This window comes from Salvelinus alpinus, chromosome 20, assembly GCF_045679555.1.
Source record: "Salvelinus alpinus chromosome 20, SLU_Salpinus.1, whole genome shotgun sequence".
In the NCBI taxonomy this organism is placed as follows: domain Eukaryota; kingdom Metazoa; phylum Chordata; class Actinopteri; order Salmoniformes; family Salmonidae; genus Salvelinus; species Salvelinus alpinus.
The window spans coordinates 42,106,310-42,124,869 of NC_092105.1; the positions used below are offsets into that span (position 1 = coordinate 42,106,310).

The window sequence follows — 18,560 nt, forward strand, 5'->3', positions numbered from 1 at the left end:
GATGGATATGGGGCAGGATGGAGTGCACTACTGCAGGTAGGGAGTGCAGTAGAGTGGGAGTGTGCAGTCGAGAGTGGGAGTGTACAGTAGAGAGTGGGAGTGTGCAGTGGAGAGTGGGAGTGTGCAATGGAGAGAGGGAGTATTCAGTCGAGAGTGGGAGTGTTCAGTCGAGAATGGGAGTGTACAGTAGAGAGTGGGAGTGTGAAGTGGATAGTGGGAGGGTGCAGTAGAGAGTGGGAGTGTGCAGTGGAGAGTGGGAGTGTGCAGTGGAGAGTGGGAGTGTGCAGTCAAGAGTGGGAGTGTACAGTAGAGAGTGGGAGTGTGCAGTGGAGAGTGGGAGGGTGCAGCAGAGAGTGAAACAGGTAGAGCCAGTGGTATGTTCAGAGAGGAGTTACCACATGGCTTTCCCAGGGAAACTGGGAAGTGGACATGATGGTGCAATTGACAGTTAGCCACCCTGCCGCTGCTAGCTCTGTGATTACTGTTATTGGCGACAGACAGTTAAACACTTTTCAAGTCAAACCAAAGAGTTCTTCAAGCCCTTTCACTCTTGACACTCTGTACTTAACGTTAAGGGATAGACAGACAGACGCTTAGAGACATGCCAATGGCAGACCTGACAGTCGTCTGGATGCAGTCACATTTACAAAGTTTTTCCTCAACGTGTCTACAAAATAACGGAGGCTTATATGTGGTACGAAAGGTTGTAGAGGGGAATGTAATTTTTCAAACAAACCTGACAATCTGCAAGTCAGGTGATGTGTAAACACCATCTAAACCTACAAGAGGACATTGTGACTGTGTCCTAAACGGCACTGTATTGCCTATTTAAAGTAGCGCACTAAATAGGGAAAATGGTGCCATTTGGGACGCACACTGTGGCTAAGCTGTAGAGGCAGAGCAGAGAATAATGAAGACTCATCCTTTACCAGGGGAGACACAAACAAGCACACAAAGACTTTGCCTTTCCTTTTAATTGAAGGAGGACCGTACAAAGGGCGTAAAATGCCATGGAAAGAGATTCAAATATCAATGGTTACAGTTAACCATAATTAGGGTCCATCTAAGCTGTCATAAAGATATTTTAATCTTGAAAAGGGACCAATGAATCAGAACTGACGTCTGTATCCCAATCAGTGTTCAAACACCTCTTCATAAAGTGCCATCTACTAAAGGAGAGGTTTTAATTGCGGTGTGAATTGAAATACAGAAAGGATTCAGACCGACAGTACTGTAGCTTTGGGCTTTGAGATTCAAGAGTGAGAGATTGAGCGATTCGGCCTAAACAGAAGCCAATAACATACTGTAGTCTATCTATGTGGTGCCAATAACATGTGGTTCATCACATGTACAGTAGTGATGTTCAGTGGTGAATTGGACCTGGACCACTTGACCTATAGAACCGATTAATCTAACTCTTCCCAGGCAATTTCTCTCATACTAACGTGCTGTTTGAGAGACTGATCATTTCTGATAAATCTGTGGCTAATGAAGACCGTCTTTAACATGCATGTAACTGGTGATGATGTCATAGGCGACAGGTAGCCTAGCAGTTAGAGTGTTGGGACAGTAACCGAAAGGTTGCTGGTTCGAACATCCGAGCCGACAAAGTGAACCCAGGACCATCGTCTGTCTGGGCTAATAGAGTAGACTAATTCGCTTTTGGGAAAATGCCCCCTGGTTAAAGATACAGTTAAGAATGTCACCATATGAACTAAACATATGAGATACATCTAGGGCAGTGGCGGTCATAACATTTTGTCAGACAGTTATTGTCATGCAAAAGCCTGCTTATAAGTGCCAGTCTCACGGTAATTGACAGTTAATTAACATAAACACGTTTAGCATCTCCAGCCCTCCACGCATACTGGCTGCATACAAGCCCCTTAGGCACGCCTTTGGAACATCCACATTTAAAAAGGTCTAAATATACACCATCACAATAAATTATTTATTTATATTTATTTTTTAAGGTTACGATTTGAAGAAATTATATTTCAGAAGAACAGAATACGAGTTGGCCTACTGTATGTTATCTGGCTATGCGCCATGCCATAGGCTGTAGGCTCGTTCATTTAGTAGACAAGATATGCTTATAACTCCCGTGCCATTATTTTATATTATATGATTTTATAGTCAGATCAATATACAGTGGGGAGAACAAGTATTTGCTACACTGCCGATTTTGCAGGTTTTCCTACTTACAAAGCATATAGAGGTCTGTCATCTTTATCATATTTTTATCATAAAAATCCAGAAAATCACATTGTATGATTTTTAAGTAATTCATTTGCATTTTCACTGCAACAGCCCTAGATACAGCAAATGTTTACTGTAGACGATCAATTAGTTCCATCCAAATCCACAACGAATTAACTTCTTGAGGTTGCCGATAGATCCAAAAGTGCATGAATGTCGCAAGAAACACGGACGTGAAATGTTTCAGCCACTTTTTCAAATCCCTGATTTAGTAAGAGTGAAAGAAAAGGCAGAGGGGATGGCGATAGAACACGAGAAAGAGAGAACAGAGAGAGAAAGAGGAACAGAGAGACAACAGAGAACAGAGAGAGAGAGAGAACAGAGCAAGAGAACCAAGAGCTATGGTTCAGACCTGATTGACAGATAAATACCTCAAGAGGTCCGTGACCACTGCTGTCTTTCTGTTTCATACACACACACGCACACACAACATGCATGACAGACACGCGCACACACATACACGCGCACATACACGCACACACAACATGCATGACAGACACTTGCATGTCCACACACACACACACACACACACACACACACACACACACACACACACACACACACACACACACACACACACACACACACACACACACACACACACACACACACACACACACACACACACACACACTGAATGCATGACATACACACGCAAGCCACTGGTGTGCAGGAAACTGTATCCATCTTCAAAGACAAATCAAAGTGAGATGCCTTCACTCCAGTCCAGACACACATTTATTTTCTTAGTCCCAACCACATCCTCCAAGGAAAGACCATTTTAAAGCCCAACAAAAAACCAAATGGAGGACAGAAACCATGTGCCTGAGTTGTGGTATCCATTAAATACAACATAAAAGACTGAAATTGTTATCTTAAAAAGACATCCAGCATTTCCTGTGACATCCAGCACATAGACAAACCATTCAAACACCCTACAAAGCCACTAGGGCTGGGAATTGCCAGGCACCTCACAATACAATATTATCACAATACTTAGGTACCGATACAATATGTATTGCGATTATCACAATTCTATATGTATTGTGATTCGATACTGTGATTTTATTGCGATTCAATGTTCCAAACATATTGCTCACCATATGTCTGCCTCAAAGGGACAAGAGAGCCATGACAAAACTAGTTTTGATCAGTCATGGAAATAAAAATGCTGATTTTTAACAAATTGGTTCCCTATCAAAACGATACGATACGATATATCGCCAAAAAATATATAAAGATATGTAATTGCATCAATTTTTTCCCCCATCACTACTGTCCGTTCTCTTCAGTCACCCAGTAGTCTCTCTCATTCTCTCCCTCTTTCTCTCTTTCATTAGCCATCCATTGCCATTGCTGTGAAACTTTGCAAATCTCCTTGGAAAGGAGATATCGTTCAGAAGAAAAAAGGCTCTTCACAACTTGTCTGAGCCGCTGCGGTGTTGATCCTGGTCTAAATGTCACACAGTTCTCATGCTGCAAACTTCTGATGGAAATTCCACCCATTCCCATTCCGACATTCCGATCCTCTCTGACAGCATTCCACAGTTACACTGACGATGTTGCAAACCCTCTTAATTGAACCCTGGTGGTCACATGATTAGCATAACCTCTCAGAACCAACCAAATATGCATGTCAGTCAGTGTAGTTGTCTGTCAGTGAGACATTACTCCCACAGAACTAACACAAGCTCATTGTTGACATGAGTGGATGAATGATGGTTGAAACAAGCACACATCCCCAAGTACATTTCAAGGCACACAACTTTAAAGGACATTCAAAGAGGAGTGTGATCTCACTGGAGTCTGTGTAGAGTTCAGAATGAGAGGTGAAACTCTATAGCAGTGTGTGTGTGTGTGCACCTGGGCCTCACGACAGCTGAGCCGTACCAATTAGGCCTCGTTACAGAGTTCTTATAAAGTGCCTAATTGTACATGATTTATTCTACATGATTGTCTGCCATTACTGAAATATGTTGACTAATTCCTCATGGCGGTGTTATTTCTCGGCAGTCCAAATTCCTCTTTTTATGGTAAGTGCTCTAGATGAGGCGTAAGAAGAATGGGAGGCTGGCTGGTGGAGGTACACACTGCATGCATTAGTAGCCCCTGACACAGAACATGCCCAGAGAAAGCTCCCTCCACAGTCCCTACAAGCGCTGAGTTGTCTACTACGGCTCGACTTGTCATTTTCCCCTGCTGTTCAGTTTACTTCAAATGCGTTCCAAATGGCACCTTTGTTTCCCTACTTAGTACACTACTTTTGACCAGGGCCCATGTCTCTGGTCAAAAGTAGTGCACTACATAGGGAACAGGGTGACATTTGGGTCACATTCATTTCCACCAGGCCAGATGGTTTAGAATCCCTATGGCATGAAGGAGTAGTAAGGCTAGAGCAGAGATGTCTGGAGGCCTCCATATCTGCCACAGTCATGTAGAATTTCCATTGCGTGAAAAGCCCATTTTGGCACGGAGTTGAAACCCTAGAGGGAAGTGCTGCGCTGAGTGTCTCTGTATACACAGGCTGTAGTACACGCAGGGTTAAGACAACGCTGGGCCAGCCCACTCCTGTAAACACATGTTGGTGCAGAGTGCTGGGGGTGAGGGGCTGGAGGGGTTCTGGGGTCAGCAAGCCCACTATGAAAGGCCAGCCAGGGGGAATGGGGCTGGAGGGGTAAAACATGAGGGAAATGTACGGTACTCTGAGGAGGGTGGGGGTGTAAACTCAGGGCAGGTTATTTTGGGCTTTGTTTGATGACAAGGAGCCCGGGACTGACCGTACTTGATCCCCCCAACATTCAACAAATGTACCGTGTTACGAGCCTGTGCACCTTAAAAGTTACAGAGTAAGACAGCGTGGCTCAGTGAGCTCGTAACGCTGCTCAGCAACAGCAGCACAGCGCTGCCTCATGTCCAGCAGCAGCCCGCCCGCCTCCAGAACAGAGCAGCTCACTCTGAGACTCAGCCCAAATTGCACCTCATTCCCTATTTCGAGTGCTATTTTTGACCAGGCTCTAAAGTTTTGATTTAAATTGAATAAAAAAATAAAAAAATAAAAAACAGCCTAATTCCCGATCTCATAATTTAATTACGCTGAAAAACGGCACTTACTATAGAATTTATACATTTTTACCTCTTGAAATGGGAAAACGTGTTTGTTATCAAGGTGCACATGCACTCTTTATGACAGAATGTTAAAATAGGTGAAATCCAAAGTTTAGTTTTTTTTACTCACCATCACAATTGAAATTATATCACTGCCAAAGTTTTTGCTTGGTGGCCAAAGAAATGTTTTCCATTGATCAATACGTAAAGAGTAATTTATGGAAGCGAATTAGGAACCACTTTGGCCAACCCATAGACTAGATGTCATAGCCACACATTTCTGGAATATTGTCAGGCATTACATGCATTTGAGCAAAGATGCAAATGTATGTACTGGCCTACACACAATACCCAATAAGGTCAAAGTGGAATTATGTTTATACAGTAGCTGTGCTTTACTGTAATCAATTGTACTCTACTTGTACTCTACTACTTCTTAAAATTGAAGAAAGGGCCCATGCACTCTTGATCTTAAATTCGGTCTTTAACTTGTCATGGTCTCAACTCACTGGATCTTGGGACCTATGTCCTCGTATAAATCTTGGTCTTGGCTCCTGGATATTCCCTTTGGTTTAAAAACCATAGGCAGCCCAATTTGAAGAAGACAATGCTCTCTGATCATTGGCTGATCAATCCCAGCCCATAGGAATCCCTACCCAGTTAACTACTTTTAAATGGTGGAAGCCCTCAATGGCAATCTCTATGATTGACACTTGACACCAAAACGCCTGTTATTTTAAAGATAGGTAAAGTGATAATAAAGTGATAATTGAAACATCTAATAACAAATGAATTAGAAGTAATTCAATCAATCAGTACGTTTAAGATTCATGCAATCAACATTAGTGCTGAGCGATTAAGCAACATTTCGTTTTTTTGTTTTGGTTATTAAACAACTAATTGACCTACATCTGTTCAATTACTTGAATTAATTTTACTTATTTCTTTGTGTGAGCCAAACGCACCATTTCTCTATACACTAGAGAGAACTCAAATCATTCACGAGAGAAATCAAGTCAAGAACTATGTGGGACGCTGAGCTGAAGGGAGTTGTAGTTTTCATCAAGCAAATATTCAACCTAGTTCAGCACAACAACGTGGTAGTTAACTACAATGATCATAATCCATTGCGCCTGTTTTTACCGGCTAGGACAGAGACGGATATACTTTTATGCCGGCTATGTTAGGTTAGATACACACAGACCACATAGACCCGAATGAGAGAGGAATGTACACAACACAACGGCGAGAGAGATAGAGACAGTTCGTGAAGGTATGCCTTATCTACTTTGAAGAACTAGTCAAATGATTTTCAGACAGCTCTGCAGCATACTTTAGCACGCTAATCTAACTAAATAGAATGACAAAAAAAAGTACAGTATGAGGAGCACAGAGATAACGTTAGATGGTCTGTCTGGCTGGCTGCTACTGCCTGAGCAGAGATGAGATGGTGACTTTAAGGAATGGAAAATATTAAAGTAATAAAAACTAAGTAATATTATTTTCCCATAGTCATTTCCTATTGTTCTATTCTAAATTAAATTTAAAGGTTTTGAAAATCTGATAATAAATCATGTTTTTACTATTTTGTTAATTTAGTATGCAAATACATTTTCCAAAAATCTGTAATAGGTTAATCAAAATGATCACTACTGTGCATGGTTCTCCCTTTTTATGCTACCATGCAACGTTTTGATTCGATTACCGGTATGCCAACTGTCTGAATACAGAGTTGTACAGAGATGACAAATAACCAGTTATAAGGACACTCCTGAATTACAATTAAAGTGTGGTGTGCTTTCTGGCGCCTCGTGACTGCAGTAATATCACCCAAGTAGGTGCTACATTTTGGTAGTGGTGAAGAGTAGCTAGCTAGCTACTAGCCCAGTGGCTAGTACAGAACTCTGACGTCATCTGACTGAGTCCTACTGCGAAGCCACTGACGGCGTGGATGGCGAGACACGGTGATGACAACGTGCTGCCTGTCTCCTCCCGGCTCTCCCCTTGACCACCTCCTCCCTACGGTGACCTCACTCAAGCCATGAACATTCTCAACCTTCTGTCTCTTGACCGTCGATCTACTCGTGATGATTAATGATGTTGTTTTTATATTGCTTGTTTTTGGTGTTTTTTTGTCGAGATGGAACCTGCAAGTTTTGCTGAATGGTGTGTACCATGTGTATCCTGTACATACGACAAATAAAACTGTAAAACTATCACAGCCAAACCCCAACAAACCCCATAGAAACACAAACACAGTACACTCACCATAGTGAGAGGACTCTGTCTTGCTATCAGCCACCTTCCTCAGCTCTGAGATAATGGCGTCTCCAGGAACACGAGGGCTCTCCACATACTTGGGCTTCCTGATTGGACCTGCAGTCAGAGCGCAGCGACCGCGAGAGAGAGAGAGAGAGAGAGAGAGAGAGAGAGAGAGAGAGAGAGAGAGAGAGAGAGAGAGAGAGAGAGAGAGAGAGAGAGAGAGAGAGAGAGAGAGAGAGAGAGAGAGAGAGAGAGAGAGAGAGAGAGAGAGAGAGAGAGAGAGAGAGAGAGAGAGAGAGAGAGAGAGAGAGAGAGAGAGAGAGAGAGAGAGAGAGAGAGAGAGAGAGAGAGAGAGAGAGATGAATTGCTGGATGAACTTTTTCCAGATGGGGTTTGAGAGATGATGAGTGTCCGGGCTCAGGAGAAACAGCGAAAGAGAGAGAGAGAATAGCTCCCTGTGCTGATAGCAGCTCTGCTCTGTCTGACAGCCCTGAGAGAGAAAGATCCGCCTGCAGAGACACCCAGCAGTAACACACACACACCGGCCAGTTCAGGGGAATGCATATGTGTGTATATCTCAGTCTGACTGTGCGTGAGAGTGAGTGAGTGTGTGTGTGTGTGTGTGTGTGTGAGTGAGTTAGAGAGATACAGACAGACAGACAGACAGACAGACAGACAGACAGACAGACAGACAGACAGACAGACAGACAGACAGACAGACAGACAGAGCACATACCAGTAGGGTACTGCTATGCGCTTGTATGTGGGGGTGTGTGCCTCTGAGGTAAGTTAAGGGTGCTGCGTTGGCGTGGTTTAAAACATTAGGTCCAGGCTGCGTCCCAGCAGGTGTTGTTTCTAGGACAGGAGCAAAGGATCTTCATGAGGGTTTCTGTTCTGTCCCCTTGGTGAGGATGACTGAGATTTGTGTGCATTTCCTCGCTGACTGACAGGAATAGAAGCAGCAAATCCCAGTGCAGAACACTGGGTGCATCCCGAATGGAACCCTATTCCCTAAATAGTGCACTACTTTTGAGCCCACAGGGCCCTGGTCAGTACACCGTACAGGGAATAGGGTGACATTTAGGATGCAGTACTATTCCCTGGCTGGTGTTATGATCCCAAACGCTGACACACTGGCACCGCCGGAGGCATCAATCTCTAGCAACTTTAGTGTGTGTGCGCGTGCATGCGTGTGTCCCCACTCACACCTCTGCTCCGGGGGCACAGTGCAGGGCCAAGCCACTCAAAAAGTGTTTGCCTGCTATTCTATTCTCCCTGAAACAACAGAGCTATCAAAGGACATCTCTGAACAACTATCCTTTCACACTCAGAGTGCCTCTCACAGCCATGAAAAGACAGCATGATGAGCCATGAGAGATGTTTACACATTGTAAGTACAGAATGTATGCCTAAGGGCATCCATACATTCATCACAGCTAATATAGTATAGGCCTACATACCCAAAATGTAATGCATAATTTAATGCATCAACAATACCTAAGTATCACTAAAACATGAAGACAGCAATCCTGGTTGGTAAATAAATAAAAACATATGTGGGAGCAATCAATCTGACCAAAAAGCAGTGGGGAAAAACATCAAATACCAGGAAGTAAATGGACACTTCAAATCCATAAGAACAGTATGCCTTCCTTCCCTCTCCGTTTTCTCTCACATTGACCTACTGTAACCCAATCTAGTTCTCCTCTAGTGTTCTCTAATCAGATGACTGCATGTGTAACCCCAGCCATAACAAAAAGATTAGATGGGGAGAGAGAGATTGTCTTTTGTCATTACCACATCATCCACCCCCCAACCCCACCCCCTCTGTGCGTGTGTGTTGTGTTGTGCATGTGTGTGCGTGCTAGCTCTCCCTCCCTCTGTCTCAGGTGGAACATTGGGTTGGCCAGCGCTGTGCTATACTGCTGTGAAACCATCCCGCATCCCCCAGGTGTGATCTTGTCCTCAGATACGGTTCCATCCAGCAGCCAGCCATGTTAATGGCACAGGAACCAACCACCAGTCACCAACACGCAGCTTTAGCTTGATTCATACTGCCACCTATGGATTTAGGACTTGAAATGCATAGAGCGTAGCCAGGGCTACAAGGTAGTGATGCGCGGGGTTGACTTACAACCCACAGTCCCCGCGGTTATACACTATATATACAAAAGTATGTAGACACCCGTTGCTGACAGGTGTATCAAATCAAGCACACAGCCATGCAATCTCCAAAGACAAACATTGGCGGTAGAATGGCCTTACTGAAGAGCTTAGTGACTTTCAACATTGCACCGTCGTAGGATGCCACCTTTCCAACAAGTCAATTCATCAAATTTCTGCTCTGGTCAACTGTAAGTGATGTTATTGCGAAGTTGAAATGCCTAGGAGCAACAACGGCTCATCCGCGAAGTGGTGGGCCACACATGCTCACAGAACGGGACCGCCGAGTGCTGAAGCGCGTAAAAGTCGTGTCCTGGCCTCCCGAGTGGCGCAGCGGTCTACGGCACTGCATCGCAGTGCTAGAGGCGTCACTACAGACCCGGGTTAGATCCCAGGCTGTGTCACAGACGGCCGCGACTGGGAGACCCATGATGCGGCACACAATTGGCCCAGCATCGTCCGGGTTAGGGGAGGGTTTGGCCGGCCGGGATGTCCTTGTCCCATCGCGCACTAGCAACTCCTTGTGCACGCTGACTTCGGTCGCCAGCTGTACGGTGTTTCCTCCGACACATTGGTGGGGCTGGCTTCCGGGTTAAGCGAGCACTGTGTCAAGAAGCAGTGCGGCTTGGCGGAGTCGTGTTTCGGAGGACGCACGGCTCTCAACCGTTGCCTATCCCAAGTCCGTACGGGAGTTGCAGCGATGGGACAAGACTGTAACTAGCAATTGGATATTGGGAGAAAAAGGGGTTAAAAAGTACCCAAAATTTTAAACAAATAAATAAATAAAATTGTCTGTCCTCGGATGCAACACTCACTACCGAGTTCCAAACTGCCTATGGAAGCAACATTAGCACAAGAACGGTTCGTCTGGAGCTTCATGAAATGGGTTTCCATGGCCGAGCAGCCACACACAAGCCTAAGATCACCATGTGCAATGTCAAGCTTCGGCTGTGGTGGTGTAAAGTGGTGTAAAGTGGTGTAAAGCGGTGTAAAGCTCGCGCCATTGGACTCTGGAGCAGTGGAAATGCATTTTCTAGAGTGATGAATCACGCTTCACCATCTGGTAGTCCGACGGACAAATCTGGGTTTGGCGGATGCCAGGAGAACGCTACCTATCCCAATGCATAGTGCCAACTGTAAAGTTTGGCGGAGGAGAAATAATAGTCTGGGGCTGTTTTTCATGGTTTGTGCTAGGCCCCTTAGTTCCAGTGAAGGTAATCTTAACGCTACAGCATATAATGATATTCTAGACGATTCTGTACTTCCAATTTTGAGGCAAGGCCCTTTCGGGGAAGGCCCTTTCCTGTTTCAGCATGACAATGCCCCCATGCACAAAGCGAGGTCCATACAGAAATTGTTTGTCGAGATCGGTGTATAAGAACTTGACTGTTCTGCAGAGCCCTGACATCAACCCCATCGAACACCTTTGGGATGAATTGGAATGCCGACTGCCTAATCGCCCAACATCAGTGCCCCGACCTTACTAATGCTACTGTGGCTGAATGGAAGCAAGTCCCCACAGCAATGTTCCAACATCTAGTGGAAAGCCTTCCCAGGAGAGTGGAGGCTGTTATATCAGCAAAGGGAGGACAAAGTCAATATTAATGCCCAGGATTTTGGAATGAGATGTTCGACGAGCAGGTGTCCACATACTTTTGGTAATGTAGTGTGTCCGCGGGATGGGCAGGTTTAGAGTCATTAAGTATTGTGTGGATGAAGGGCGGGTGGGTTGCGGGCTGGTTGGAGAAAGAGAAAACAATACCTTTTAAAAATTCATAAGTATATCATTGTTGTTAAATTTATATCTATAGGCTACATTGAGGTTTTTATTTTATTATTTTAGGTTATCTGACATTAGTGTGTAAGCCTAATTAAGCTTTACGCGCCAAATAGTCTACACACCAATCGCCAAATGGTTTTGGAAACAGGCCGAAAAAGTTAATGTTGATCCATGGAGGCAAAAATGACAATCAGTGTTTATTCAATAAGAGAAAAGCTGTGAAATAGAGAGTTGAAAATAAAGAGACGGGTGGGTCAGAAAAGTAGGCTAATGTTCGACAGTCACAACGGGGACTTCAAATAGGCCTTTGGCACATCAAGGGAACTGTAGCCTACTGTTCAGATGGGTTAAATGGAAACTGAAATCTGGACACTGACTGTAGGTCTATAACCTCTCATATAGCCTTAATGTTAATTAACTCCTGTAGAATTAAGCATTTCTTGCAGTAAAGTGATACACCAAATGTAGGCTACATTTTTACTCGGGAACAGGAGTAGAGAAATATGATTTATTTCTTTATGCATCTTAAGAGAACTTGAATGCGCAGTTAGACACTATCTGTACAGAGCTCTTTAATAGCATCATAAACACTGATAGTAGCGTACTTCCTTACAACCGGTCAAACTGATGTAATTTGGAAATTTTGCACAGAAAACCTTTCCAGGTTTTTTTTTTGTTATTGCATTTTCTCCCTGGTGCCTAAACGTCTTTGCTCCGTGAAAGAAACTGAGATGACAGAGAACTTTACCGATGTCAACTAGATTGAACTATTCATTGTATCGATTTATGACATTATTCTGGTGAGCAAGGGTTAATCTTCTAGGGGCAACATATAGGCCTAATGACAGAAGAGAAGGTGTGTATTGACTACCAAAATATTGGAAATTATAAGCACAAACATATCTAATTCAGGCAAAAAGAATCCTGCACCCCCTGTCAAAAAATCATTCCGCCGTCTCTGACTGTAGCCTACAGCGCATTTTCTATATTAGCAGGTTAGGATCGGGTGCGGGCGTCAGCTTTTCACTTTATCACATACAGTATATTCGGGTGGTTGCGGATGGGTTATTAACAATTGTGGGTGAACAAACAGCTGACCCACGCACCACTACTACACGGCCCACTGCTGTGGCATGTGGTTATCATCAGGAAAATGTTTGGCAAACGTCAATAGAATTGATAAAACTATAGAAGTAAATTAGGGGTATTATATTTATCATAGTGGAAAATCCTAATCTTTGGAGTGAAAAACTGCACATAAAAATGAGCAATGAGCACCCAAACAGGCACATGACCAATCCAGTGAGTGAGCATGGGAGCTGCCTGGAACTAATGTTATACAATGCCAGGAAGACAGATGTTTCTGAAAAGCATCATCTTGTCTGGATCTCTTTCAACTGAACCACATGTGAGCTGAAATCTGAATGCATCTAATCAGTCTGTGGCTGGCCTCCAGCAGGACGGACCTGGCCAAGTCAGCTTTTTGAATGAGGAAGTAACAGTCTGCATAAGAGTCCATTCATCTGTGGACGGTCAGGCTCAACCTATTAGCCAGGAGTCACACAGAGCCAATTAGCTAGAGGGAAGAGACGAGACAGAGGCACGGCTGTTTTAAATAGTAGACTTACTGAGTCGTGGGTCAACATCTCAGAATAATCACAAACCCACTAAATAAATTCACTTTATTCAAGCAGACAGTGGGCCATGGTGATTTGAATAATAAAAAAAACACATTCTTGTAAGTTTACAATATCGTCAAAGGAGTTATTGGATTGTTCCACAAATCCGGTACCTTTTGAGAAGTGTAAATTGGTCCACAAAAACGTTGATTTCACCTAATTTTAACATTCTGACATAAAGAGCACATGTTCTTTATAAAAAACACGTTTCCCATATTATGAAGTGAAATAAACAAAATACTATAGTAAGATCCTATTAAAGTAACAGGGTTGACCGTAACAGGGTTGACAATTCCATCTTAAATCAACCATGACTCCCCTTGTTACAGGGGGAATGGAAGCTTGTTGTGTGCACCTGGGAGTGGCAATTGAATGCAAGCTTCACAAAAAAAATGGTATTTTTAAAACATTTCTAGCCTATCTATCTATGGGTAACAGGGCTGATGCATTATGCTTGACCAAAAATACAAAAAAATTGCCAAAAAGAGTAGAACCAGTTCACCTGCTTTAAATTATGATTTGACTATTAAATGTTCAAAGGTTTTTATTTAAAAAAATGTTTAAAAGGAATAGTTTCACCATATTAAAACGAGAGTTCAGTTCACAGAGCAGGGTTGACCTTAAAATGAGGGACAGACGTAAATCACATGAAATAGATCATCTTCAGAAATGACCTTGTCAAAGTAACAAAGTAACTAGGGCTTTACAATGATGGTGAAAACTTGGGGAAATTATGTGGTTAAGTGGGTTAAAATCTTCCTAGAATTCACATAGGGAGAGGGACATGACAAAATGCTGAATTTTCGCACTTTAGCAAGTCTTTAATCATATAAAAAAATACAAAAAATTATCCATGTGGTTTATATTAAAGGGCACTTCATTTAATATAACAGGCTTTTAAAATGAAATATTAGTGCACAATTGCTACTTAAAATATCAAAGGGACACTATAAGCACTCTTTTCGTAGAACGACCCTAATGCACTCAAGCAGTAACCGAAAAGTGACTATATGTCTGCACTAGGGTAAATTCAAGTTAAGAGGCTAGATCATTTAGATAGTTAGGTTTAGTACTAGTACTCTCAGGTCAGAGCATAGAGAGGGCAGGAGGGTTTTCCTCTTCCCAAATCTCATCTTTTAGATATGTCTCTTTCATGTTTACCCCAAAGCCTTTATCAACGGGTGCCTACCCCCTGAAAGAGCCATTAGAGCGTGCTGCTATTCTACACTTAAGACCTGCCCAATGAGAAATTGCATTGTTTAATAAGCATGAAAAAGGCTGGAGAGTGAGTGAGTGCGCTGAGACGTTATGAAGGACAGATCAAGGAGGAGCAAAACAGACACTATGCCAGATCTCTCTGCCTCTCTTAAGACTCTGTGTACATCCAAAACGGCACACATTTCCCTATATAGTGCACACATTTTAATGGGCTTTGGTCAAAATTAGGGGTGTGAATGTTTAAACGTTAAAATGCGTAAACGAAACTGAATAATTAACGTTAAGGAAAACCCTCCTGCCCGCACGGCAAGCGGTACCGGAGCGTCAAGTCTAGGACCAAAAGGCTCCTTAACAGCTTCCCCCCCAAGCCATAAGACTGCTGAACAATTAATCAAATGGCCACTGGACTATTACATTGACCCCCCCCCCATTTGTTTTCTACACTGCTGCTAATTGCTGTTTATTATCTATGCATAGTCACTTCACTTTACCTACAAGTACAAATTCACAAACTACCTCAACTAACCTGTACCCCCGCACACTGACTCGGTACTGGTACCCCCTGTATATAGCCTCGTTATTGTTATGTTATTGTGTTACTTTTTATAATTTTTTTATTTTATTTTTTACTTTAGTTAATTGGTAAATATTTTCTTAACTCTTCTTGAACTGCACTGTTGGTTAAGGGCTTGTAAGTAAGCATTTCACGGTAAGGTCTACACTTGTTATATTCGGCGCATGTGACAAATAAAGTTTAATTTGATTTGAAGAAAAAATCCCTAACCAAAAGTGTTTTTTCAGCACAAAATGTAAATCACAGTGCAGCTATCACAAAAAAAACACTAACAGGTCCCGATCAGCTTGATAAATGGAAAAAAAATGCAACAAATAGGCCTACCTAACACAACAACGCTCCGGACGACATCGCCGTTAACAGTTGGGAAAAGAAAGCGCTGATTACAGAAATTACTGCAGTTGACATGCAGCCATTGCCAATGGCCTACTTGAGTTGAGAGCTAATTTGCTAAATGAAAGGCTGCAAGCGACATTTGTGCTACTGAAACAGGTGCGTCTTTCTCAATATCACTGTTCACCATTTACTCCTGTTTCAATAGGGTGTTATTCCCTTTATAATGGGAGTTGAGACATACAGTTAACAGCATTAGAAAGCAACAATTATTTCCTTTTAACCAATAGATACCAGCATTTGGAGTGTGTTTTCTTTTGCCCTGTGTTTGATTTGTAAGCTTAAACTTGGTGAGCAGGATTTTGTTAAACATGAAACAAAGTAGGCCCAGAGACTAATGAATATGCTATTTGCCTTCCTCAAAACAATGATTTTGTTGCATATTTCAGCCTGGAACCTGCCTAGGTTTAGGGGGGGTTGTAACCTATTCTAAATGGCACACTATAGCTGCACACTTCACAAAAAAGGCTAAAATAGATGGGACGCATCTATTATTCCAAAACTAGTGCCTGGAACACATATTTCCCTACTTTAATCAACCAGTCCATTTAGAATTTGTGCTAAAGCTGTATTGATTTGGCTAGGAATGTAGCTTTTCTACAGTTTGGTATGTGTATTCCATCAGTTAGATATGTTTTTATAGGCAGTCATTTCTATAGGCCTAATGGGTGCTTGGTACCCAAGCACCCATTAGGCAGCACGCATGTGTGTAGAGGGAGTGGTTGGATCGAAATTGAGATAGAGACACGTAATGGAGGGAAAAGAGAATGTAGGGAAAATAACTTATTTTTGTTGTGACCAACAAGAGAAAGAAATGCAGTTTAAACGTTAAGAAAAAAAATGATGGTCACATCCCTATTCAAAAGTACTGCACTATAGGGAATAGGGTGCCACATTTGGACGCATATTTATATTGACTCTGAGCCAATCCTAACAAATAAAAATGCATGACCCAAGCTCAGCGCTCTCCGCAGACCCCTCGCAGAGAGGACAAATAAGTATTATCTCAGTGTGATGTCCTCCAACGGCAATTGTAAGCTCATCACAGGAGGGGAAGAAAGCAGAACAAAATAGAACTGAACACAGGGAGAGAGGGAGGGAGCGAGGGAAGGAAAATGTCATAATAACAGTGCTATGGAAAACAAACCAGGGATATGTCCCAAAGGGTATCCTTTTCCTTATATAGTGCAGTGTACTATGTAGGGCATAGGGTGCCAATAGGGTGCCATTTGGGACGCACCCAGGAACAAGGCAGTTCCTCTTAATTCAGCAGAGCTCTGATGGTTCAGTGGGTTTGAAAGGGACAAAAATGTGTGGCTGGACAAGCAGCATTCCTGCCATATACACAACACAATGCAATACATGATTCCACCTGTGTTGTTTCTGGATAAACAACACACTATCAAATAACAGGCTACTGTTTAGTAGGGTGTGACTTCCTAGTTGTCTGGAATCCAATGTGGAGAAGAGATATTAGACATACAGCTGGGAGACCAGTGCCCTGTTCGAATACTTCAGAAATGCATCCTTCCTTTCTACATTCCATGAAATAACCATAGACCTGAATGGGTTGGATTGGTGAAAGTAATACGGTGGTCACCTTGCTTTCACCTATACAAACAACTTATAGAGATATGTGCTTACCTCAAGGAAATGTAAAGTATTCAAACTTTACCCAAAGGAAAGAGAGGACAGGCCAGGGGGGGGGGCGGGGTAGATCGCTATGTAGGGGCATGCAGAAGAGCCAAGCAGAGTGGTCTGGTCTCAACGGGAGAGAGAGGCAGCCAAGCATGATGTAACGAGCACTCTGCATACTGGCCCTCTCTGTGGTGAAGCTCAGAGGGCCATGACCACTGAGCTGTGACACACTCGTGTGCGCGCCACACACACACGTACTTGCAAGAGCTTCAGACAAGTGCAAGCCTCCAAATGGCATACAAACAAGCTATAACGCTACATAAACGTAGCAAGGAAAAGCATTAAAATATGAAATATTGTCCAGTTGATGTCAATCCCCAATGAGGGATGGGGTGAGTATCTATGCTTTCAAAATGTGTCTAATGAGTTTTCCACATTCTTGACTACGGACTATTCCATTTCAACTCTTCATGAGACACAACATGGCTCTGTGTGGCAACAACAAAAGGAGGCCTCTGACAATATCTGACAATACCCTTCTTTCTGTTTTAGGGCCGTCATTCTACAACTCAGCAGTGAAACAATGTATTCAGACTGAGATAAAAGACCGTTGTAAATTATGTTTCGCAACAACAGACTCAGTTACAAGTGTGAGACATTGATCATTGGTCAGTTCCTCTCTCATACAAAACAAATGGGGAGAGCGAGACACAGATCCCATAGCCTTCTCTTGCCCTTCTATTCTAATAAACCCATCAGGTATCATAGAAGATGATTCCTTCAACATAATGATGATTCATTATGATGATGATAATGATGATTCACATGATTCATGATAATGATAATGGCATGAGCAGACATAAACTCCGAAAAAATAGAAACGTCCTCTCACTGTCAACTGCATTTATTTTCAGCAAACTTAACATGTGTATATATTTGTATGAACATAACAAGATTCAACAACTGAGGCATAAACTGAAAAAGTTCCAAAGACATGTGACGAACAGATATTTAATAATGTGTCCCTGAACAAAGGGGGGGGGGGGGGGGGGGGGTCAACATCAAATAAACAGTCAGTATCTGGTGTGGCCACCAGCTGCATTAAGTACTGCAGTGCATCTCCTCCTAATGGACTGCACCAGATTTGCCAGTTCTTGCTGTGAGATGTTACCCCACTCTTCCACCAAGGCACCTGCAAGTTCCCGGACATTTCTGGGGGGGAATGGCCCTAGCCCTCACCCTCCGATCCTACAGGTCCCAGACATGCTCAATGGGATTGAGATCCGGGCTCTTCGCTGGCCATGGCAGAACACTGACATTCCTGTCTTGCAGGAAATCACGCACAGAATGAGCAGTATGGCTGGTGGCATTGTCATGCTGGAGGGTCATGTCAGGATGTGCCTGCAGGAAGGGTACCACATGAGGGAGGAGGATGTCTTCCCTGTAACGCACAGCGTTGAGATTGCCTGCAATGACAACAAGCTCAGTC

The 18,560-nt window shown here is 43.1% G+C and overlaps 1 protein-coding gene across 11 annotated transcripts in view; it reads right to left on the reverse strand.

The window, feature by feature from the left end:
* Positions 1-18,560, reverse strand: part of LOC139546930 (protein TANC1-like) — a 303,586-nt gene that overhangs the window by 156,326 nt on the left and 128,700 nt on the right. For 10 of the 11 annotated variants that reach the window (XM_071355901.1, XM_071355900.1, XM_071355909.1 and 7 more), the window contains one exon: positions 7,633-7,740. The exons of the other annotated variant lie outside the window; for it this stretch is intronic. In XM_071355901.1, the coding sequence (XP_071212002.1) occupies positions 7,633-7,740 (108 nt within the window). The remainder of the gene's footprint in view (positions 1-7,632; positions 7,741-18,560) is intronic. 11 annotated transcript variants of the gene reach the window in all.